We start from the raw sequence: 26,491 nt of genomic DNA, 5'->3' as shown, positions 1-26,491 counted from the left end.
CCTTCAGTTGCGCACAGGAAAATACTAGTCCTGCAAGAGCAACAGCATTCAACAAACACACTGTCAAAGAATCCTTTACGAATGTATTCTGAAAAAGTACAACTTCGGTCTTAAACGCACAGTGAGAATTGAAGAGATAAATACAACAATCGTCATGAAAACACCAAACATGTTTACCATTGTTGTTATCGTGGTTCTTATCGTTGACCTTGTGATCCTTATCATGGTTCTTGTTTTTATCGTCCTTATTGTAGGTAGATATTGTTGTCTTTGACATCATCATTATTGTGGTCGTTATTGCCTCTGTCATGGCCCTTATCTTTGTTGTATTGGTCGTGGTCCTTATCGTGATCCTCTTCTGATCCATGTCATGGTCCTTACCGTGATCTTGTCGTGATCCATATCGTGATATTTATCGCAGTGTCTGTAGTAGTTCTTATATTGGTCGTTTTCTTTGTCTTGGTCCTTATTGTCCCTATGCCATTATTTTTTCTTCGGAGGAGGGCCCGCAGGCAAGTACCGCAGCCTTAGCTTATTGTGCAGCCTCCTTATTAAAATGATTGTCATTTTTAAATAATATTGCTTTTTATACTTGGCAAATTAATTTTGTATCACACTGTAGTAAATGTAGTCTTCATCACAGGACATTACGACAGTCTGAATGAAGAGTTACTCAGGATCTCTTGAATTGACTGTCATGAAAATAACATTTGACTTGACCTGAAATATGTTTCAAATTGTTCTCGAGAAGAAGTCAACGCTCTCAGTGTCATATCTCAGCGCTCTCACTTGCACGTTTTCCCTCTTGGGACGTCTTTCTAAATGTTACAGGCTGTAAGTGCCTAAAATCACGACATATCTATCTATCTGGATGTCGGATAAAGAGTATTGCATTTTTGATTTTGAGAACTCACCTATTATAACAAATTAATCTGAAGGCTGCGCTTAGTTTGTTCCACAGACTTTATCTATAGGTAACCTTATGGTTGACAGACCAATACTCGAATCATCTTCAAGATGCGGCAGTCTGTTGCTCTGTTCAGATTTCTTTGAAAGCTTCAGCAAGACTTTTGAACTACCACGAACACTTACTACTGACAGCATAACTTCAGTTTTGAAACGCTCTTGCCAAGTTCTGAGTCATCATATTCACTCTGTTTAATTTCTTTTTCTTCATTTTATAATTCATATATGTTTATTTTAATTTTCTGGCATCAAATTTATGTAAACATTTAATATAGTAAAATTCATGTAGGAGAGTTTACTGAGTCCTTCTGGGCTATCTCCAATGGGAGGCAGTTAACAATTAAAAAAAAAATTAAAATTATTGTAGACAATGCTCATTCGCACAAGTATGATGTTCAAAACGGTAATAAATATTATGTTACTCTTTGCAATTGTAGGATACTAACATCATTCACAAACCAAAAAAAAAGACCGTGCTGAAGTATCTAGAAATTTTGTTTTCATAAATCGCATGACATGGCTAACAACTAATTTTTCTCAGTAAAAAGGTAAGTGGCATTTTGTTTGTTAATCTTATCAGATATACCAAAAGAAGAAATTACCCTTTTAACTCTGAACCGGACAAGATGGGAAAGTATTTTTTACTGAAGTTCGTAACGCATTTCGGTGTTCTTTTATGAACTTTCTTCAAGAATTATTTTGGATTCTGAGTAAGCTGATTTCAAAACTTTCAAATGAAGCAAAGCACAATAATTATTAATCCGCTAAAGATAAAAACTGCCAAAACATCTTAGTAAAGTTCTTTAATTTTGTTTGTGGTTGAAATAATATTTTAGTTGTTGTATTCAAAAACATATTCGAGCTGACACATATTTATTGTTTAATGTGTTGCATAAAAATCATTAGACAATAACTTTTGCGCAAGTATGATTCAAAATACGGAAGAAAACAAACAAATGGAATGATGACATACTGAAAATAATTTATTATTGAAGCAAGTTTATTGAAAATAGGAACTCCATTTATAAAGCAGAACATGTAACAAGAAGAATAGGCTACTTTATAAACTTGAAACTTCTAGTTTGTGAAATACTTGATAATGTGATGCTACAAATTCATAAGCACTTTAATGATGTTAAGAAACTCACCTTTTTAAAGCTTCCCAATACGTCACATTTTTCCACATTTTCAAAGTAATTTCTTATTGTTGCTTTGGATAATTTCAACTTAAGCTTTTCAAAATAATTCCCTGTAACAGAAGGACTAAAAACGAACTAGATTTGATATTTGAAGACGAAATGTGTGAAATTAATATGAACGCCGAAACTTTAGTGAGATCTCTCGAAGAAAGCAGCATGAATGAGTCGTTTGCAGAAGCGTATAGAATATTTAGCTTTAATTCTCGGCAAGTTGTTCTGCAGACAGAAGTTTCTCCTATTTAACCCTTAAATTCGCAAACTATCCTATGGGATACAAGAGTTTAATAGGCTATGGCCCAGTTTCGTTAAAATAACGCTGACAGCATGTTAACTAACGTATTATTAAATATTAAACATCCTGTTAGTGTAATAGTGTTTCACCAACCATTTGAGGTACTTTGTTTAGGTAACATGATGTTAAGAGTAATGCAACAGGAATCAAAGGAGCAATGTTTGTATGTAAGTTTACTGAATGTGCCTTTATTTTGTGTATTCATTTGTTTTAGCGGAGAATTGTATTTTTTATATTATGAAAGTATTGGAGACTAACATAATTACAACGGAAATCGAGAAAAAGAAAATGTAAGGAACAGTAATTTTGCCTCATATGGGAAATGTAATTATTTTACTTGATCTAGCAATTATATGAATGTAATTGAACTCAAACGTAGTGATGGAACTTTCATTAGGAAAAAGGAACAAGCATGGGTCTCTTTAACCCAATATTTTCAATCGCCATTTGGATGTGAAAACGCAAACTATGAAACAAATCAATGTTATGAAAATATTAAAAGAAATGCTAAGACGGGTCATGCACAAGATACAGTGGAACATTTGAAAACTGAAGATGGTACTTTCACTCTCAAAGTTGATATTTGTACGAAGATTCTTTCAATTATCCAGGATCAAATAGAACCAATAGAACATGAAAATAATTGTGATGCTGAATACTACAATGGTAAGCGTTAAAATTATTTTCATATCTTATATATCTAACATATCTTCACACGACATTGGTCATAATTACATATGAACAGTTACATCAGTGAAATAAAGAAATATCGTTTTGAAAATCTGCAATTATATCTGAGTATTAATATGAAATAATAATAACAGAAATGCTTACGTTAATAAGCACATATCTTGTCTTTACTGTGGATGCAGTGCTAATATTAATATGAATCATTTTAGTCTTTTTTTGAACATATATCTATTCTGAATAACTAAAAATGCTGAAGTAATGATTGCAGCTAATTGTTTTCACTCCAAATATATTCTCGATATAATAATGCGGCGTGTAACATGTTCTCTGGCAGCCATGATTCACGCTGTAACAGGACGTTAAGGATTTAACTGTGGGAGTATGCTATGTTAATTTAACAATGGGTTTAACATGATGTTAGCAGTAACAACAGTTGCTGAAACATCTCTTCCGTTAAGTTTACTGTTAAACTGCCTTAACGACATGTTAAATATTTAACAAGGGTTGGTGAAAGTGGGCCTATATGCTACAATTTAGTATAAAATTAGTTTTATACAAAATAACTACCAAATTTATTATTCTAGTGAAATTGTATTCACATTGATAAGATAAGATAATAACTACCTCCCATTGGAGATGGCCCAGAAGGACTCAGTATACTCTCCTACATGAATTTTACAATATTAAATGTTTATATACATTTTGTAGAAAGAAAATTAAAATACTATAATAAAATACAAATAAATTGAATAATTAAAGGAAGAAAATTTCATCTAAATAAGAGGACTCGGGGAAGGATGCAAGAATACTTGTAGCATTACCGCGCTGAATGGCGATACCAATACGCTGACGTAGATATTGACTGCTTCGAGGGTCCCCAGAAAGCTGCACGAAACTTCTGCCTATGGTGGAGATCCTGGTGTCTTAGAGGTTGAAGGGGCCAGTGTATCCACACATGTGGAATCCCAAATTAAGGATTTGCCTACACGCCACGGGACTAGAGTCAGACCATCGGGTCTCTTGCCGTCTGAACGGCTGATCCCGGAAGGTTCTAAGATGGCTGGAACCCCTGAGGATGTTAATGCTCTTTTGTGCGAGATCGTGCGTATTTGCTTGGTTTCCGCACAAAACCAATCCGCGGTAAGTCTAAAATTCCACATTCAGTATTCACAACCTAACACACATAACAATTTCCCTCTTCTTACCGCTTAAGTGACATATTGATTTTACTGCTTTAAGCTTTTAATATATTATTTTTAGAGACGTTCAATATAGTAATAATTATAAATTGTAAAATTACCACTACAATTTCACCTAAATTGCACTGTTAATTATTGTTTTTAAATATTTGCAAAAATTGAGTAAATTCTAAATCATTACATAACCTTACCGTTTGTTTTAAGTTCGCATTTATAGACTGGGGGGGGGGGGAAGACAGACGTATATCACGGCCTGCTGGAGTATAGTAAACACAGAAAACATTTTAAAGCAACAATGTTGAAGATAGATATTTTCGTTTTGCAAATTTCCCGTCATTGAACAGAAATCAAGATGGAGATTTCATTGCAACTAATTAGAAATTCCTCTTTCAGGTATGTAATAAAAGATCTTCGCACAAAATAATGTACGATACACGAGCGGTATGCTTTCTTTCAATTCTCGGAAATTAAGAAAGCTCAACTACGTTTCGCTTTTTCAAACTTTTCCTCGAACATGAAAACTTCAACATACCGCTCTTGTAACGCATATTACTATTAATGATGTCATTGAGCGATGAATGACGAAAGAGACGCCCTTACTCATGATTTGATATGCTATAATTTTAATAGAACAATAGAAAAAAATTGGTAGGAAAATTAAAATTTCACAATACTATAATATTGTACAACATATAAAATATGGACATACGGTTTAATAAACTAGTGTGAGAAAATAAAGTTTTGCCAATTTAAGGATTAACGAGGATCAAGAAGTGTCTCTGGAAACGTTTGTGCATGTTGACATCGCTAGTTTTCATTTCCATCCACAAAAACCTCCTTAGTGAAATAATGAAAACTCATCTTTTTTACGCGGACATCACGGATGCCATCGTTAAAGTGAAGAACAGATAATTTATATAATTAGAAAAAAAGGAATTGAGTTCTAATTTTAATTTCAATAATAATTAATTATTATTATTAACGTGTCTATATTAATGATATCGGTGGTAAATTTAAAGTAATGTTCGGTAATTTAAAACATGCTGCGATTTGGAGCGAAATGTACTCATTCTTAAAGGGAAAACACATTTTCTTGCAGACTGACCTCTTCTTTCACTCCAGAGTCGCCACTACGTTTAATATTCAGTTATTGATTAATAACATATTTATTTTCTTTTAGAGATTCTTTGTTTTAATTAATATTCATATTATGAATAGCATTCTTATAAATACAAACTACTTAATGATGTACAAAACTGTTCCTATGACTTTTTTATCGGATGCATGCCATAAAATGGTACTTTATGAAACAATTTGAGCAACACACAATAAAGACTGTTTATAATACTGGTGTACAAAAAAACACATTCTTGCACAATCCATGATCGGATTCATTATTATTTTTATGATTATTATTATAATAATTATGATTATTATTATTGTAAAAATTATTATTATTATTATTATTATTATTATTATTATTATTATTATTATTATTATGTCACTTATATGGAAACGATATTTTTAGTATTAATAGAGGAAAGTGCCCTAAACCGGACTCCTCCCCCTAAAGAGGATCCCCGGTCTCCTGGCTCTGCATTCTCCTAAACTCTAGCAGGACTAAGTGTAAATAGTAGTTTAGGCTTCTACCACTCTGTAGCGGAGCACACACGTCGTCCGCTTCACTTGTTGCTTATCAGTCTGCAATTACGTGTTTTGACAGTGGAAAAAGTTTTTACATTGTGCTATATTTTTCGTTTTTTCTCCTAGGTATTGGGAGTTAAGCCATTCGACCTATATATATATTCTTAAATGGTAAGGTTTAAGGTTATTGCTTGTCATTAAACCGTTTACTTTAGATGTTTGGTTAAAAATCTATTGAGTTAACAAAATGTTGGCTATAGTGGCGTAAACCGGAACCCCTTCAGTTGCCTAAACTGGACCTCTTATTTTTTCATGTTTAAAGTCTACCTGTATTTGTACACACTCTTATTCTCTTGGAATTCTGTTCCAAATTTCAAGAGGATAATGGGGAAGGAAGGAACAATCTTTTCAGCGTACCATTCAGGGTGGATCCAAATGAACTACTTCACTCAGTGATTTCGACACTTCATCGAGTTTGGCAATCCTAGAAAGGAAAAACTGTGCTGTTGCTCTTGGATGGCCACTTTAGCCACACACAGAATATTGATCTGAACAACTTGGCAAAAAAAAATCATGTTACCATTGTCGCTGCCACCTCACTCTTCACACAAACTACAACCTGTGGACAAAACTTTCATGGCAAATTTTCGGAGGATTCTAAAGAGGAACGTTGGGTCATGTGCGCTATGTACTGGGACTGAAAAGGACATGAACGTCTGCGATTTTTGCCGCTAAACGATTTAATTTTGTTGTACGTTTTATATATCTTTTTTGAAAACATCCTCTATCCTTTTTTTTTAATTAAATCCTGCAATTGTAATATTATACTTATACTTTGTAACTAGATTATGTTTTATCTCATTTAATACCTTTTTCCAATTTTTTTTTAGTTTTATTTTGATTATTTTTACAAGGGGTCCGATTTCGGCAACTATTTTTCAAATCGCCAAAGTGTAAGGTTATTGAAATTAATTTTTTTATACTAATTTTTAATTATATTTTCTAAAAGGAAAATGTAAATGGTGCATAACATTATCAAGTAAATATTACATGCTTTTAAAACATAATTCTTTACCATTTTATATATGTTTTAAATCAAAAACAAAATGGGGGTCCGGTTTTGGGCACTTTCCTCTATTAAATATCGATCCATGACTTGCCTAGAGATTTTGTTCCCTTTTGATATCGTAGGATATCTTTTTGTTATGAAAATTGAATAAATTTCTTCTATCACATGTATTTTTGTTATGGTAATGAACAAAATTATGTATGCAACTCATGTCTAGCGTGGATATTTCTGCACTCGTGCAAAGTCAGCACGAGCCATAGCCTAGATGAGAATCTTTCCACTCGTGAGAAAAAGTTACACTTCATACAAAAGTTACATTAGTAACTATTGCGGTCTTGGTACAAACGGACTTTTTGGCACAGTTACGTATTGGTGACACTACATTATATAACTAACGTCAGATTTAAGCCATTCAAATTTATGGCTTTAATACACAGAAAATGTATAACGTCTTTGCTCTAAATTTCAGTAACGGAGTATGAGTACCATGAAAATTATAACATTCTACCTAATTTTCTTTTCTGTGTAACTATACTAATACTCATCGTTATTTACCTGTCTCTCAACTTACCTGTCCATTCCAGTTTTTTATCTGTTCAAACATGAAATTGAAAGAGAAAAAAAAATAGTTTAGAGAAAGAAAGAAGACAAACATTTTCAATACTCACAAATAAAAATAGAAGCATATTGTTTCAGAAAGAACTAATGTTTAGGAACAATAATTTATGAGTCAGTTAAAACAGAGATTAACAGCGCGTATGTGGAATATTGTCTGTTATAAGAAATATCAGTGCATGCATCTGTTAAATACATACTGTTGCATAATATTATTGCACGCTTCAATAATGTAGCTCTGAATGTTCTAACTTATGTATTAACAGCGTGAGAAATGTTCTTCATAAGATTGAATACGTTCTCTCAGAACTTCATCACCATTATTTATTCTTTCCTTCAGTATGGTTCGACAATTTCGTGCATTTTCAATATTGATGTGCTATTTATATAAAAATCACCAAAATTTATGTGGCTCTGCAAGGGAAATTTCTAGTCCATATACAATCACCATATCTATAATGGGTTTCAACATTATACTTTAGTTTCTGGCGATTTTTCAATAGACTTATCAATGGAATCTTTTTCACTCCGCATATGTCTACAGAAAATCATGAACCTTTAAAGTCGCATCATACTGATTGCTTATTGAGTTTAAGATAAGAAATAATAATAATGAGTAATTTTACTGAAGAAAAATGTCAGAATTACAATATTCTAATATTAATATATTTGACTTTAATAATAATAATAATAATAATAATAATAATAATAATAATAATACCAAGTTATTTATTTATTTAACTGGCAGAGTTAAGGAAGTAAGGCCTCCTCTTCCACTTAACCAGAGAAAAAGTTTACATACAGATAAATAAACGAAACTAGTTACAACAATTAAGCTGGATGAGAATTACATATCCATGAGTTATGAATTAAAAATGAAATACTACGAATTATGAATTAGACAGTGAAATATGAACTCAATAGGAATTGTAAACCAATATACCTACACAACGTGTTAATATATTTAAATATAATGTTAGATAATATAAATAAATTTCAATGAGAATAATGGACATTTAAGATTATTAGAATTAATATCTTAGAATAGAAATTACTATGCAATAAATTACTATTAAACATCAGAGAGTTAGCTCGAATTTTACTAATAAAACTAGCATTGTATTTATTCTTAAAAGTGTGTACTGTCTTGTAGACTAAATTGATAAGATCGTAAGAAATAAAAGGTAAGGTAGTTAAAGATTTGGCTCAATTGAATCCAAGGGGTTACCCTTTGCTACATTAGTGATTGTTACCCATTGAAAATAATAATACAGTATTTTTTAAATTAAAATTCAAATTGCTTCATCTATAAAATTGTGTGTTAATTTATTTGCAGCTACGTCATATTATCTACAGGTGCATGTAAATTAGATCTATGTATCGTATAAGTAGGATAAGAAGTTAAATCTAAGTCTACGTATTAAAACTGGTAACGTACCGTAAAGTTGAGTAAACTTGTGTCATAAAAATTTAAACCATGATGTCATGAATTGAGATAATAAAAATTATGTAAATAATTTATATACATATATATATATATATACATACAGGGTTAGTTGAAAGTCCCGCACCACCTAAATAACTTTTGAAGCATGTTGTTCAATGACATGAAACATGGTGTGTGGGGATAACCATATAATAAAAACTCAATAATCGTATTATCGAGTTTTTTCTACTTCCGGTTTAACCGAAAGTAACTCCAACTCTATTATTATAAATGGAAAACCCAATATATATATATATATATATATATATATATATATATATATATATATACATTAACAACGCTCATTAAGAGCTTTTCAAAAAGTACCCACACTTGATACTGCTGTACAAATTCAGTGTTGCTAAATCAAGAAAACAGAAAAGTGTATCGAATATTAAAATAATAAATTACTCCTTTCTTATCAAAAACAAAACAAAGCTAGCTCACCTTATAAATTCTGTGTTCAAACTGATAGTCCTCAGCTGCTTGGCAATGTGCGAGTCGATCACGGAAACCATTTAAGGAATGATTTTTTTTTTCATATTACAACATAACATCTTTAATTACAGAATTCTGACCACTTCAGCAGAAGGTTAAAAACAAAAAACCCACAGCTTTTCGCATCAAGCAGACATATATAATGTCATATACTCGAACTCGACTTACAAAACATCTAACGGCTGCACACTATGCAGGCCCTATACATAACAACTAACCATTATAAAATATATTCATGTAATCTTTCCAAATTTTTCCAACAGATTGAATAGAAGATTACAATTCAATACATAACAAATTTTGCAACAATAATCGCATTAGTCAAATATAGAACTTTTTCAAGTTTGCATGTCAAATTAATTGTAATAAGAACACAATACGTAGTATAATAGTAAGAAAACCTATGTGTAACTTGATACACCATAATATTATGGCTATACATTCAGATTTGATAACTTGCACCTAATAAAGTTGTAATGATATTGTTGCAATTATAACTATATGGGCCATAGATTTTAACAATTATATGTATCTGTATTAGCTTATTTGATCAATATTTAACATGTTCCATTTTATTGTTATTTATATAAATGTTTATTGTTTATTGTTCGTAAAATAACATGTACAAAAATGCAGTCTTAATTGTTCCATGAAGGAGTAAGAACTCTTGCTCAGGGAGTTATCTAGACACATACTTAACACAAACAAAGTTAATTATTTGACACAAAGTGGGTCAAGGAAAAAAATTATAGGAATAAATTAACTTTAAAAATACAATTTCAATTTTAACAATTAAGCCCATACAAATACATATGCACATTAAATCGATATATATATATATATCCTTTAAAAATTAAGTTCCTGACACTATTTTTGAAATTTCTGGTACTAATATTGCCCAAATTTGGGTATTTTTCAATTATTTTATTATATAACCTTGGACCAAAGTAGGAATACCTTGCACCACTTTCATTATTCGATGCTCCAGATCTTCAAAGTTGTTGGGTTTTTGTCGACATATTACTTACTTCAAATGACCCCACAAAAAGAAGTCCAAAGGCGACAAATCTGAAGATCTAGCTGGCCACTATGTGACCTCTCTTACCAATCCATCGTTGTGGAAAAACCTGGTCTAATGCTCACGAACATTCTGTCCATAGTGAGCTGGAGCTCCATTTTGTTGGAAATAGATGTCATCTCTGGATAGACGGTGGTTGACTTGATGTGGAAACAAGTTTGCGATGGCTGGTACTACTTGACTGTTAGAATGTAGTATTTCTCTAAAGAAGAAAGGACCAATAATATGGTCACCAATAATACTAGCCCAAACATTAAGTTTCTGTAGATACTACTTGTGGTTCTCCTCCATACATTGTGGATTTATGTCTGGCCAGTATCGGCAATTGTGTCTGTTTACAGATCCATTCAGGCAGAATGTGGCTTCATCTGAGAATACAATTTGTCTAAGAAAAGCCGGATTGTTGTTAATGCGCTCCATCATTAATTCACAAAATTGTATTCTTCTGTTGGGATCGTCCTCTGAAAGTTCCTGCTAAAGTTGAATTTTATAAGGATGTTGCTTGGCACTTTTAAGGATTTTCATCACGGAACTTTGGCTTATATTAGATTCTAACGCCAAATTTATAGTAGTCCTATATACTTTTGGATTTTCTTGCATACGAAGGAGAATGTCCAATGAAGTATTATCATCAGTTACACTTTTCGGGCAACCTGATCTTGGTAAGTCCTTTATGCTTCCAGTTTCAGTGAATTTCCTTACAATCCTTGTCGCTGCTGTATGTGGAATTGGATTGCGATCCGGATGCTTACCATTAAATAAATTCGCCGCCTCTCGATGAGATCGTTGTCTTTCTCCATAGCTAATAATCATTACAATTTGAATTCTTTCCCTTTCGCTCAACATCAGAGAGAATTATTTAACACACTAGAATGTCAGATTCAATTTCTTAAATAAGATGTCTGTAGCAATAAATATGTTTCCATGGATATAAACAATGGACAATCAAATTACAGTAAACAAAAGAAGGGTTTTACGGGTATTCCATGGATATAAACAAAGGACAGTCAAATCACAGTAAACAAAAGAAGCGTCTTGTATTCTATGGATATAAACAAAGGACAGTCAAATCACAGTAAACAAAAGAAGCATTGCACTCATATTATTCGTTAGACCTACACTTTTCTGTTTTCTTCATTTAGCAACACTGAATTTGTACAAAAGTATCAAGTGTGGGTACTTTTTGAAGAGTTCTTAATGAGCATTATTTAAAAATATTACAATTATATTGTGTTTTCCATTTAAAATAAGAGAGTTGGAGTTACTTTGAGTTATCCCGAAAGCAGGGAAAACTCAGTAATACCGGTATTGAGTTCTTAGTATATGGTTATCCCCACACACCAAGTTTCATGTCACTGAACCACATGCTTAAAAATTATTTAGGTGTTGCGGGACTTTAACTAACCGTATATATATATATATATATATATATATGTCTAGTGCATCTGATATATCACGGTATAAATATTTTGCTTTATGCCATCAAGTTTATCCCAGTTCACGGTATGGAAAAATAGTTTATTTCAGAGGAAAGATTATGTCACACGATATATCCTGCAAGGTCTTCCCTACATTCTTTCCCCAAGTAAAAACTGAAATAATAATAATAATTATAATAATAGTAGTAATAATAATACTATAAGTTAATAATAATAAAATAATAATATATATACAATTTATTATTATTATTATTATTATTATTATTATTATTATTATTATTATTATTAGAAATAGAAACAGTAACAATAATAACACTGTGTTACAATGGATTTTTTCTAGGGTGACAATTAATTGATTGATTTCTTATTCTATAATTGGCCATATACATGGATGTACACGTCAATTACATAATAAATGAAAACACAATGAAATTAAAAACACTGCAAGTTAAAATACATTTAAAATGAATAATATAATCTAGTAGTATTGCATATATCATAACATATGATTTAAGAATTCTTTTACTGAATAAAAGTTTGATCAGGTAAAATCTGTTTAACTTTCAATTTAAATTTTGCATAAGGTAAAGATTATATCTGCAATGGTAATTTATTAAAAAACACAATGCCAGCATATGCAGGCGACTTTTCATATTTCACAAGTCTATGATTTTTTATTGAGAACAGATGTGCATTTCGTGTATTATAATTATGATAATCTAAATTCTTATTGCATTTATTCTCATTCTGTTTCAAGAAAATTAGGCATTTGTAAATATAAATGGATGGAAATGTTATGATGTTATATAGTTTAAAATAAGATTTGCATGAGTCAAAACTCTTTAATTTAAAAATGGATCGTATAATTCTTTTTTGTGCAATAAATATACTATTAACATTGGTAGAGGTGCCCTATAAGAAAATGGCATAACTGAGGTATACATAAGCAAGTGAATAGCAAATTGAAATCAATATTTTGGTGTTTAGTATATCTCTCAGTTGCAATATAACAAAATAAGCAGAACAAATTTTTTAGCAATAAAATCAAAATGCTCGTTCCAAGTCAATAGATCATCCACAATTATGCCAAGAAATTTAGTACTGTGTTGGCTTTGAGTCAATATATCCCCCAACTGACATGGAAAATTTATATTCAGAAGTATATTAGCAAATTTAAAAAATTCAGTCTTATTAATAATAAAAATTAATTTGTTATAATCACACCGCGTTTTGAACTGAGATATAGCTATGTCAACTTTACCTATAAAATCATTACAAGACTACGAATAAGCAGTAATAAAGGTATCGTCTGCATATAATAAAACTTTACCTTCCTTTATATAATTAGTCAAATCATTTATGTAAAATAAAAATATGAGGTCCAAGCACAGAACCCTGAGGGACTCCCATATTTATATAAAACTCATTAGAAAAAAAAACATTAATATTAACATATCTTTTTCGATGAGACTGGTATGATTTAAAAAATGCTAAAAATGTACCTCTAAAACTTAAGGCTTATAACTTTATACATATATAATTAATATCCAAACAATCAAATGCCTTAGATAAATAAAAAAATTATACAGCTACATGTTTACCTTTATCAAGGTTTTCATAAATATAGTTATTAAATTCGCAAAGAGCAGTTTCTGTTGATTTACCATTGGGAAAACCATGTTGATCAAGAGTAATTAAATTAAATTTTAATAAAAATTGTAACATTTCTATTATACAGGATGTTTAAAAAATACGGGGCATAATTTCAGGTATATATTTCCCACATGTAGATAATCAAAATAGTTCATTACAACGTGTCCGGAAATGCTTCATTTCCGAGTTATGGCCTTCACAACATTGAAATTCACCGGAACGTTTGTCTTTCCGCAGGTCGTTGTCATTACAGAAGATGTTCAAAATGTCCACCTCCTGCTTGAATACAGACCTCACATCGATGTCTCATTGACCTGTGAACACGATCCCAAACTCCAGGAGTATTGCGTATGTCCTCAGAACATGATACAATTCGATTCCGAAGGGATTCCAAATCAGGCACCGGAGACGAATAAACCAATGATTTTAAATGGCCCCACAAGTAGAAATCGAGAGGGTTCAGATCAGGTGAGCGTGGAGGCCAAGCAATTGGGCCACGTCTACCTATTCATCGATCAGGAAACCTTCGATCCAAGTACCGGCGAGCCGTACGACTGAAGTGTGCAGGAGCGCCATCATGCAAGAAGTGAATGTGTTGACGATTGATCAGTGGAGTGTCTTCTAAAACATGAGGTATGGTGTTTTCCAGGAAGTTTGTGTACGCCTGCCCCGTAAGTCTGTTTACAAGTACATGGGGTCGATCACCAATGATACGGGCCCACATGTTGAGGGAGAACCGCACCTAGTGATGAGATGGAACAGTTGCACGTGGGTTTTCATACGCCCATACATGCTGATTGTGGAAATTTGTTATGCCATCTCGTGTGAACTGTGCTTCATCTACTAAGTTCGAATTTACACCACACTGCTGCAAGAACCACTGACAGAACCTAACTCGTGCAGGGTAATCTGCTGGTGACAGGGACCGTACACGTTGCAAATGATGAGGAAACAATTGATACTCTTTCAACAGTCTCCAGACAGTCGTATGAGGAACATTGACTTACAACGCTACCCTTCGTGTGCTGATAGAAGGAATCATGTTCACAGCCTCCAGAATCTCCTCCTGTACTTCTGGAGTTGTAGATCTTGGTCGTCCCCTTCCCAAACCAGGAGCGTTAAATTTTCCATACTCGCACTAACGGTAATGGAGACGTACAAATGTCTTCCGATCTGGACATTGTCGCTGTGGGTACCTCTCCTGGTACAAACGACGAGCCAGCGCAGCATTGCCGTCCGCCTTACCGTACATGAAGTGTATCTCTGCCACCTCTTGATTTGAATACATGTCGCACAGTCTAAGGCCTACACAACACTGAATGTAACCTTCGCCTCGGAATGAACTGTCAGAGTTCCCTCTTAATGTCTCCTTTGACGGCAACGACCTGCGGAAAGAAAAACGTTCCGGTGAATTTCAATGTTGTGAAGGCCATAACTCGGAAAAAAGCATTTCCGGACACATGTTGTAATGAACTATTTTGATTGTCTACATGTGGGAAATACATACCTGAAATTAATACCGTATTTTTGAAACGCCCTGTATATTAAGCGTTCAAATAATTTAGAAATTGTGCTTAACAATGATATAGGTGTACAGTTTCTTCATCAGTGGAATCACCTTTCTTATGAATTGGTTTAACAAGAGCAGTTTTTAATAATAATGGAAAAACTCCATTATTAATACAATGATTAAATACGAAGGCTATAGAAGATGCAATAGTATCACTGATCACTCTGAATAGTTTCAAGGAAATATTGTCAATAACAGTACTATTAGTATTTTTTAACGATTGAATCGTTTTAACAATCTCATTAGCATTAATATCATAGAAAACAAAACTATTACTAATTTCTAAAATTTGGTGCATAACGTAGATTTGCTTGGACGAAAATATTCATTCAGAGCACTCTCCACATTGGTTGAAGAGTACAATCCAAATGCATTGGCAACATCAGTCTTATTTGATACCCTTTCCTTATTATGTACAATAGTAATACATTCTACAGGCTTCTTTCTGTTTAATTTACTATTTACCAGATTCAAAATTTGTTTTGGTTTGTTAGAAGAAATACAAATATGTTGATCAAAGAGTTTACTTTCTTCACTAAAGGTTAATTTCTTCTAAGCCTTCTTTTTGTATCTACATAATTGAAGTAAATCAAGATCTTGATGGAAATTTTTTGTTAACAAACATATATTCCTAAGTTCATCATTCAATTTTAAAATCTTAGCAGTAATCCAATGGTTATACTTTCTGGTATTTGTTTTTGTATAAGTTTTAGTCAACATAGGTAAATTTATATCAATAGCAGTAGTAATCATATTCATTAATTTAGTAAACAGATTGTCTGCATTAATATTCAATTCATACATAGTACCAAAATCTAAAGCATCAACAGTAGACCTTAGACCAGTTAAGTTATCATTTGTTATTTTTCTAAAACTTTTTACTTCCGATTCGATAGGAATCATTTGACTAGCTAGATTGATATTATAAATTAAAGCCATATGGTCACCAAGATATGGTAGAATAAAGCTATCAAAAGTATTACTCCCTCTGTCCCATAACAATTGTCCGGTACGCTTTTATTTCTTGTCCCATAATAATTGTCCAATGTCCATAATTTTACACTGGCGTTTACATAGGAGCAAGATGAAACACATGAATGAGTAATACAACTGTATTACCCCAGAATCAGTACAAAATTGTCACTCAATTAGCAAAAGAAAAAATTATTAGTCCCGGATCTGTATAAATTGGCCAATCATTGAGCCAAAAAAGAACATGAATATTACTTGTACAACTTTATGACTCCAGGATCAGTACAAATTGGCTAGTCTTTGAGCCGAAAATAAATACTTCTAGGAGTGCAACTTTATTAACTCCAGGAGTAGTACAAATTGACCAAGAAGTGAAACAAAGAAAAACATTCTCCTATGAGTAAAGACGAAAAAACTGCCTGTTAGATCCGCAAGGTTGTCATTCTAACAGTTTGCCTAGAACCACAGACCTATTGCTGCAGTGCTACTGTATCCTCATCGTAAATGTTCCGAGGACACTCCAAGCGAGATGGCGGGATGTTGAGGTGGTCCAGGTGCGCCTTTTGCATATGGGGAATCTTGTTTTTGTACCCGTCATTGACTTTCATTATTTCAACGAGGCAGGACTGCAAAGTGAGGAAGACATTTTTGAGCCTGTCGCGTGTCAGCTGAAAGAAAGCTGTTCCAATGGCGGGGATCAACTCATCAATAGTTTGAGGAGCTGACTGATGCTGGAGAGACTGAATTCCCGGTAGTAACCCAGATATAAAACATTCATATCCGGACTGTTTGGCGGTTGGCATACGAGTTCCAAAGTAATTGCACAGGCTGCTGCAGCGTCCATCCAAGTGCGGTCATTGGGAGGGATATGCAGACGCGCATTGCCCTGCTGAACTGATACCTGAATTCTCCCTGTGCGCGGTCCAGGAGGCCATTTTGCATTTATTGCTGGGATTAATTTGGTGATGAGTATGGATCCACTTTCCAAAGATTGCCGCTCCCGTTTCCAAATGCAGCGTGCTGTTCTTTTACTGATATGAAATTTCTCGGCCGCACCTGTTATGGCATCTTTCTTCACTACGTCAGCCGTAGTGTTTTTCAACAAAAACTCCTATACCGCCTGCCGTTCACTGTCTGTAAGGTTCTTGCTACCCCTGTCACTCACTACCGCCAGTTGTGTTCCCAGGATGTCCATGTCTGTTCAAACGTACTCTGGTTTGTATATAGTGCCACACCGGTGAGTTGAAAACCAATACCCACTTTCGGTGATCTGGGTGGTGTGTGTTGCTTGTCTCTATAAGATCACGTTATTGCCCTGCATAACCTTGTGCACTGATCTACTGGGCTTCTCCTCATGCGTGCACTTCTCATTTGCCCCGTCGTTTGTAATTACTGTAATACCATTTCGGCGTACCGTACAATTATTATGGGACAGAGGGAGTAGTAATTATATAATGAATCTTAGACGATGCCATATGACCGTTCTTGTTTACAAAAATTCGAGTAGGTTCTGAAGATGTACATCTTAATTCAGAAACATTGTAATAAATCATCTAATAACAGTTTATATATCTTACTATCTAAATAATTAATGTTTAAGTCTCCATAGAGATAAATGATTTTAAATTGATTATTAAAAATGCAAGTGTATCATATAATTTTGCAAAAGAGATATCCAAGTTTCCATCACAAGGTCTATACACATTAATAATACAACAATTATAACGTGAATCAGATGATGAGAATTTAATTGAACAGCACTCATAATGCATTTCAAATACAAATGAAGAGCAATCGATGGCATTGACAGTATGAGAACTTGATTCTTTGGCGTATATTAAGCAACCACCACAAGCATGTTTTTTTCCTACAATAACAAGTGGACAAATTACAATTAATTAGGTTCATATGTTGTATAGCATCATCATTACAATGATGTCCAGTTGTACATAAAATGCTAGGATCAAATTTATGTGTGAAAACTTCCAACTAAGATATTTTATTACGTAAAGATTGCACATTGACCGTTGCTAATGTAACATTTATATTATCAGGATTAACTTTATTAATGACATTATTTAACTTTCTTCTAAAGGGACAATAGGCTTTTTTTTTTTAAATACCTCTTGACCATGGCACCTAAAGGCCATTCTTTAGAATCCACAGCTTTCTCATAATTATCCATGTTAATTGTAACTTTAAAAGATGAATATGAATAAGTTTATTTGTCTTTTATGGCTTCACATGTAGCTTTAGGAAAACTGTTCTTAAGATAATTTTCAAGCATATCAATTGTAGTAGTGGGTCTAACCTAGATACAAATAAGTTAGCTTTCTTAGGTACAGTCTTAATACAATTATCCTTGATATTATTATTACCTCCATATATTACATGCTTTTGTTCGATTGTCTGCTTCTTGTGCCTTAGCTGATTCTTGTTCTTCTTCAATAGATATACCCAGGTAGAAGTACTTTTTTCGTCTTCCTTAACCACACTATTATTCGTAAGTTTATCATAGGATATTTTAACGTTAGTAGATGAATCATCATTAATCACATTAATTTTAGACACTGCACTAACTTCATTAATCTTATCACTATTCACCTTCACAGAAGCAAGCTGCGCTGCACTATCATTCGTAGTCTTACATATTGGAAAAAGGGGTCTAGCATGTTCTTGCACTGCGGACAGCGTGCCGCTTAGGAAACAACCCGGTAGGATCGATCTTCAAGGTCGAAATGGTTCCAGTTCAGAGCAGCAAGGTCATGACCTTGCTGCTCTTAACTGGAGCCAACATAATACAGGTGGCGTAAAGCGGTTGCTGGTTTACACTAGTCAGACAGGGCCCATCACCTCGTGCTTGCGCGTGTCGCGTCCTGCGCAGATTACTCCTCCCAGGCGTCGGAACCTGCGATCAGCAGGTCCAACACGGACGCCGCCGGTCCCCTTCCACGTTGCTGAGATCCTTGATCTTTGTCCCCCTCTTAGCATCCCAGTCCCTTCTGGACTTTCACGTAAGCCCTCCCAGAATGCAGCTCCGAATGTCACAGAGGTGACATGTCCCGACTTGCCTGATCCTAGCGGACTGAATAAGCCAGAGGCCAATAAGGTGAAAGATGATGAAGTGCAGCCAGTACATCTGGGTACGGCGCATTTCAGGCCATTAAGGTCATGAAGAAGCATAAGAAGGGCTCAGCAGACGCTGAACAAGGCGGTATTTGCACCGCCATTTAGCTCAGCAAGGAAGGGAGAGCTGCTCTCTCTACCTTAGAGCAACAGGAAGCGTCGACTATTCAACTCGTCACCGAGGAGGCAGAAATCCCCACCGTCCCTGAGGCCCCACAGGAGACGACTGCTGCCGCTGAGGTAAATGAGGCAGTTCCCCGACCCCCTTTCCCTGCTCGTACTCACGTGTCGGCAAGTGAGGACGAGGACGATGCAGAAGTTGAGATGCCTCTCAATAGGAAACGTGGGAATATCCCCCCTGTCATTACGCCAGCCTTCACTGGCTCGCTGGGCCGTCTGAACCTAGAGTTCAAGGCCGAATACGACCCGCTAGGCTTATGCTCATACAGGGCGAGCGGCGGGACGGCCGTGACAACCGTTTGCAAAAGGAACTACGCGAACCTTTGCAAGTTCCTGACGGAAGGGGGAATAGCGTACAACTTGCTGCGCGCCAAGAATGAGAAGCCTCTGCGCGTCGTATTGAGAGGCATAGATGTTTACATCCAGGGCGACCTGGAGTTACAAGGCATCACCGTCCAGCGAGTGACGAGGATGCACTCCTCAAGGAGAAAGTCCAAACTCGGAATGGTCATTGTCGATGTTGAGAATATACCCGAGGGCCGTGATAAGATGAAAGTCTTGCGGCAGTGCTACCTGATGAGTGTAACAGTTGAGGACTAAGTCCCCAGCAAGCGCCCGCCTCAGTGCAGCAACTGTCAGTGATACTACCACACGCAGGCTAGCTGCAGAACGCAGCCTATGTGTCGAGCTTGCCACTTCCCCATAAGACGAGATTGTTGCAAGCTGCACGATGTCCCCGCTACATGCGCACTCAGTAGTGGTGCTCACACCGCCAACTACGGTGAGTGTCCTGTGGCAATTCAGGTTAGGGATGCCACTGAAGGAACGAGCAGGGCGGCCCGATGGAGAGGGGCAGAGCTCGAGGAACGGCGGATGTTCCAATACGAGTGGCTCCGGCAGTAGCAGCTGTTCCGTGAACAGCAGCAGCAGCCTCAAGTGCAGCATGCTCGCACTCCTGTGCAGGAGCCTCGGGTGGGGCCACGCATGGATGTCGGGCAAGACAGCCGACAGCAACAGCAAATGCAGCAGCAGCAGCAGCAGCAGCAGCAGCAGGCGACCATACCTTCACTATTGGATATGCCTGTTGCCGCGCTTCTGTGGTCCACAGTGGTAGCGACAGCCCGCCAATTTGCTGCCATATAGTAGGACCACTTATCCAGCACTCTAAGCGCAACAGGGGCAGCAGAAAAGCCACTCAGCCTACCACGGCAGAGTCCACCTCAGCCTCTGTCCCACCAGCCCAGCAGGAAGCTATTGCAAGCACCTCGAAGAGCCCGACCGATCAAGGTGCTACCCTCGACCAAGTCCAGAACTTTGCCAAGAAGTTGCAATTAGCTAACCCCAACCTCCCGCTCGCCCCAATCCTAGAAGGATTAACAAAGGTTATAGTTATCTTTACGGAGAATCTTATGTCTGCCGTCCAGGAGATATTTAAGCTGCTAATCTCCCTCCTTTTTCTTATTGGCCACACGAAATGACGGAGTTACTAATTTGTGTATATGGAACGCTAGGAGCCTTAGACATGAGTTCAGGGCTTTCTTAGACGTTAATAATATAGACTTAGGATTTGTAACATAAACGTTACAGACACCCCAAGTAAATTTAAGATGTGCGGGGTTTAAAGTTTATAGACAGAATAGAACAGGTAGAAGAGGCGGAGGTGTAGCGGTGTTCGTTCTATCTCCGATTGCGCACTGTGAGTATCTCCTTCCCTACCTAGCGGCATTAGAGGCAGTAGCTATTAGAACCTACATAGGCAGACACCCCTTTCTGCTTATGGCTGCCTACAGTCCCCCGGGCACACTAAGTGAACTGGATCTAGATACAGTGACAAGTCTATCCGATAGATTCATACTCGCCGGCGACTTCAATGCGAAGCACGCTAGCTGGAAATGTCAACGCCCCAATCGGGAGGAAGATAGGCTTTTCTAAATTCTACAGGAAATGGATACGTCGTGATGGCCCCTAGGGAACACACACGCGTACCGGATGCTGCGAATCAACTCCCCGACATTTTGGACATCGCTCTGGTGAAATGTCTCACAGCCAGGGAGAGACTAACAAACCTGGATAATCTTCCGTCCGAACACCTGACGGTGATATTGGAGATCATGCACCCAGTCCAACTCCCCCCACCGCTGGGAAATTCAACTACAAGTCGGCAAGACTGGGTGTTCTTCCAAGACTAGGTAGCAGCTACGCTTCCACCATTTTCCCACGAAATCACTCCGGAAGGGATAGATAAGTCAGTTTGCGACCTGACGGAGTGCATCAAGAAGGCAATGGATGCAGCAATACCAAAGCTGTCTTTACAACCAGACGGATGCAGTTCCCAGCCTATATTAGAGACCTAAAGATCGCCCGCAATAGAGCCAGGACATTGTGGAAGCGTACTATGTTAGATGAACATAGAATAGAAATGAACCGCTTACGCAGGTGCATCAGTGAGGCGGTCCACGAAACGGTCGTGAATGCTTGGAAATCCAAGGTTGAGATGATGGACAGCAGAAACATGTCAGATGTCTCGCGTGTATATCGCAATCTGTACAATCCTTCTCAATCTATCCACCCATTAATAGTCGGTCTAGATGTCACGGCCTTTACTCCTGAGGAGAAGGCTGCCGTACTGGCAGATGTTCTAGAGACCACTTTTCAACCCGTGGAACAACATATAAACTTGCCCCATATCAGAGCTGTTGAGGAATCGGTTCGAGACCTCCTTAGCAGGGAGCCTGAAAATGGGATACGACCTACGAACACCCACTAGGTCGCCCAATTCATTCGTCGCCTCGGCACTCAAAAGGCTACAGGAGCCGACGGTATGCAAATAATTATATTGCAGCATCTTCCAAGGTCAGCTATGAAGCGCATTGCAGAGATAATTAATAACATCTTGGCTTCCGGTCACTATCCCCTTCCCTGGAAAGACGCCAACGTAGTTACTTTTTCAAAGCCTGGAAAGGATAAGACGAATCCAAGCAACTAAAGGCCTTTTAGTCTCCTCAGTTGTCTCAGCAAACTAGCGGAGCGGCTCATACATAGACGCCTCACTAAAGTACTGTTGCCCCAATCAGGAACGAGCAATTCGGCTTCCATCTTGGTCGTTCCACTACACTCCAGACACTCAGCATGACGGAGGACATTACCTGGGCTATGAGAACGAAGCGTGTCATAGCTGCAGCTTACATGGACATCGAGCGAGCATTCGACAAGGTTTGACATGAGGGACTCCTCGTTAAGTTACTGGGCATGGGAGTCCCAGATGGAATGGTACGCCTCTGAGGCTGTAAATTCAAGACCCGTGTAGGCACTAATTCCTCTACCACTCGTGAAATTCGCGCAGGAGTCCCGCAGGGATTCATTATCGGACCAATACTTTTCAATGTATTCATTAATGACCTCCCGTTTCGTTATATCCACGGCAGAAGTCGTCTGTATATCTACGCACACGACACTGCCCTCTTGGCGATGGATAAAACCAATAGGTTAGCATCCCGTAGATTGCAGTCGATCATAGATAACCTCTAGCTGTGGTTCCACTTCTGGAGAATCAAGGTCAATGTAGATAAATGTCAGGCCATTCTCATTTCACTAAGAGCGAGGCTCAAAGACATACCACAATCACCACCACCACCACCACCACCACCACCACCACACTTTTCGGACAAGCAATGCCGTGGATGAACCAAATTAAATATTTAGAGATCATTATGAACTCTATCTCACCTTCCGAGATCAGATCCAATACTTTGTACGTAAGGCAAATGGGCTGATAGTTAGGCACTATCCCATTCTGGCGTCCTGAACTCCTGACAACCTGGGGTAGGACTTACCATGTATAAGACCCTCATTCGCTCTGTCATTACCTATGCCGCACCCGCATGGGTGTTTGCGGCAGTATCCCATCTCCCTAAACTCCAAGTTATCCAGAACCAGGTGTTTCGAGTCATTACTCATCTCCCTGAGTCGCCTCGAGAAGGAAGTTCCATGATGAACTAGATTTGCCAATCATAGACGAGTTGCCGTTACTCCCAGATTTTGGTAGTGACGTCTCAACTCCATGAGACTCGATGAAGGAGTACTGGAACAGAGAAAAGTTCTCTCCGGCACCGGGATTTAAACCCGGGTTTTCAGGTCTACGTGCTGATGCTTTATCCTCTAAGCCACACCGGATAACCATTCCGGTGTCGGACAGAATCGTCTCAGTTTAAGTTCCAAATCTTGGGTTCCCTCTAGTGGCCGCCCTCTGCATTACGTCATAGATGTCAATGAACGTAGGACTGAAGTCCACATATGTGCTGAGGTGCACTCGTTATGAGTGACTAGTTGGCCGGGATCCGACGGAATAAGTGCCGTCTTAAATCACGAAGTGATTTACGCATATCATATATATTATTTTAATGTACCGAAGTACATATGATATTTCCATGCGTAAATCACTTCGTGATTTAAGACGGCGCTTATTCCGTCGGATCCCGGCAAAACTAGTCACTCATAACGAGTGCACCTCAGCACATATGTGGACTTCAGTCCTACGTTCATAGACATCTATGATGTAGTGGAGAAGTCGGCCACTAGAGGGAACCCTAGATTTCTAACTTAAACTGAGACGATTCTGTCCGACAGCGGGATGTGTATCCGGTGTGGCTTAGTGGATAAAGCATCAGCACGTAGAGCTGAAAACCCGTCAAATCCCGGTGCCGGAGAGAATTTTTCTCTGTTCCAGTACTCTTTCATCGTATGATGACCCAGAATATCTGCATGGAAATATCATATGTACTTCGGTACATTAAATAAAATAATATCCATGAGACTCCTTGGATAATGCAACCACATTAACATGACCTTGTCTTAACGTGGGCTAAACAAAATCACTCTATAACAATATCCCCACTTGTTGATCGATGGAACTATCATAGAGCCAATTGGCTAGTATATACCCATCGATTCATAAAGTCATTCTACCTAATAGCCAACTGGCTAGTCTCTGAAATTGAGACAACTCATCCTGCCTAAGGATTTTCCGTGGTTTTCCTAAGGCGCTAAGACAAATGTCGGGTTGAGCTCTAAAAGAATTGGGCCACGGACCTGCACTCATATCCCTATGACCACGGAAATTACTCTAAATTTAATTAATTATTACATCTATCTCTGCCTATCTCACAGTAATTGAGTCCAATATAAAGGCAAATGGCTGGTCTCTACTTTGAGACGATTTAACAAGGCTCAAGTCATAAATCAATAGACCTCCTACCTAAATGCCAAATTGGCTAGTCTCTTATATTGTGACAACTCAACCTGCCTAAGATATTTCCGTGGTTTTCCTAAGGGGTTAAGACAAATGTCGGGATTAGCCCTAAGAGAAATGGGCCACGGACTTATATAACCTCCCCATAAATTCCTTCTTTTCTAACAAACGACGTAATACCTTAGTAAAGAAATTATAAATTGTCTGTTACATGTGCGAGGTCACTCATCTAGTCGCAATGCGAAAGGACAGGGAACCTTTCAACTTGCAGATTCAAAATTCACGACATTTCTTCTGACGGTCTTCACCTGTCTTGTCATCGAAAACAGAGTCTTCTTGACACCACTTACACTGCGAAATGGCAAGTTCTTTTCAATGAGCAAGATTATATCTGCCATTCTAACGGCGAATAAACAAGTCTTCTCGACTCCTCCTGCACTGCGAAAGGACACAGTTCCTTTAAATCCGCAGATTTACACCAGCCATTTCTTCCTCGTCCAGTCCCGTGATCACGGTGATCACATTTCCATCCCCTCGTGTATGTGGTACCTAAGAGGTTACGTCAATTTTCGGGGTTTCCCCTTCAAAATTATCTAGAGCCCCTTCAATGGAGCAGGATAACCCGAAGTGAGACAAGTGGCCAACAGGTTTGGAGCTCACATATTACGTTTCTTACAGCCCCGAACCCCTTGCAAGGACGCGTTTTGCGTACCTTTTAAATTTCTCCTCCCAATTCTCCACTTTCAAATCAATTCCCTTTCAATGTGCGAAGGGTTGGATTTCAAAAATAGCAGAACTATCAGCCCAGAGTACTCCGGGAGTTTTCCAGTTCTCCTTGACCGGGATTTTGGCTTAGCTCTGAATGAAAGAGTGGGGGAAGTGGAAGGAGAAACTTTAAAGGTACGTGAAAACATGTCCTTGCAAGGGGGGGAAATCGAAAGAAAAATCGAAAGATCGAAGGAGAATTGGGAGAACAAATTTAAAAAGTACGCAAAACGCGTCCTTGCAAGGGGTTGGAGGCTGTACAAAATTAAATATGTGAGCTCCTGTTGGCCACTAGTCTCACTCCGGGTTACGCTGCTCCATTGAAGGAGCTCTAGAAAATTTTGAAGGGGATGCCGAAATTGGACGTAACCTCTTAGATACCACATACGCGAGAGGGACGGAGATTTGATCAAGTGATCACGGGACAGGCGAGGAGGAGTTGGCTGTTATTTGCCGTTAGGATGGCAAGACGCTGTCATCTGTTGTTCGATGACAAGGCATGTGAAGGCCGTCGGAAGAGGCGCCGTGAATTCTAAATCTGCAATTTGAGAGGTCCCTGTCCTTTCAAATTGCGACTAATTGAGTGACCTCGTACATTTAATAGACAATTTAGAGGTTCTGAACTAGGGCATACGCCGTTTACAAGAAAAGTGGAATATATATGGGGAAGGGCATATAGGTCCGAAGCCCATTTCATATAGGGCTCATCCCGACATTTGTCTTACGCCTGAGGAAAACCACGGAATACCTTAGGCAGGATGAGTTGTCTCATATAAGAGACCAGCCAATTTGGCTATTATGT

The 26,491-nt window shown here is 37.2% G+C and overlaps 1 protein-coding gene across 3 annotated transcripts in view; it reads right to left on the bottom strand.

Annotated features, from left to right (window-relative positions):
- The window catches only part of stol (voltage-dependent calcium channel subunit stolid), a 1,833,618-nt gene that overhangs the window by 378,412 nt on the left and 1,428,715 nt on the right, over positions 1 to 26,491 (bottom strand). For 2 of the 3 annotated variants that reach the window (XM_069828334.1, XM_069828336.1), the window contains exon 13: positions 7,631 to 7,651. The exons of the other annotated variant lie outside the window; for it this stretch is intronic. In XM_069828334.1, the coding sequence (XP_069684435.1) occupies positions 7,631 to 7,651 (21 nt within the window). The remainder of the gene's footprint in view (positions 1 to 7,630; positions 7,652 to 26,491) is intronic. 3 annotated transcript variants of the gene reach the window in all.

This window comes from Periplaneta americana, chromosome 6, assembly GCF_040183065.1.
Source record: "Periplaneta americana isolate PAMFEO1 chromosome 6, P.americana_PAMFEO1_priV1, whole genome shotgun sequence".
NCBI lineage: Eukaryota > Metazoa > Arthropoda > Insecta > Blattodea > Blattidae > Periplaneta > Periplaneta americana.
The sequence above is the reverse complement of the archived record's forward strand: the minus strand, read 5'-3'. Positions and strand labels throughout refer to the sequence as shown.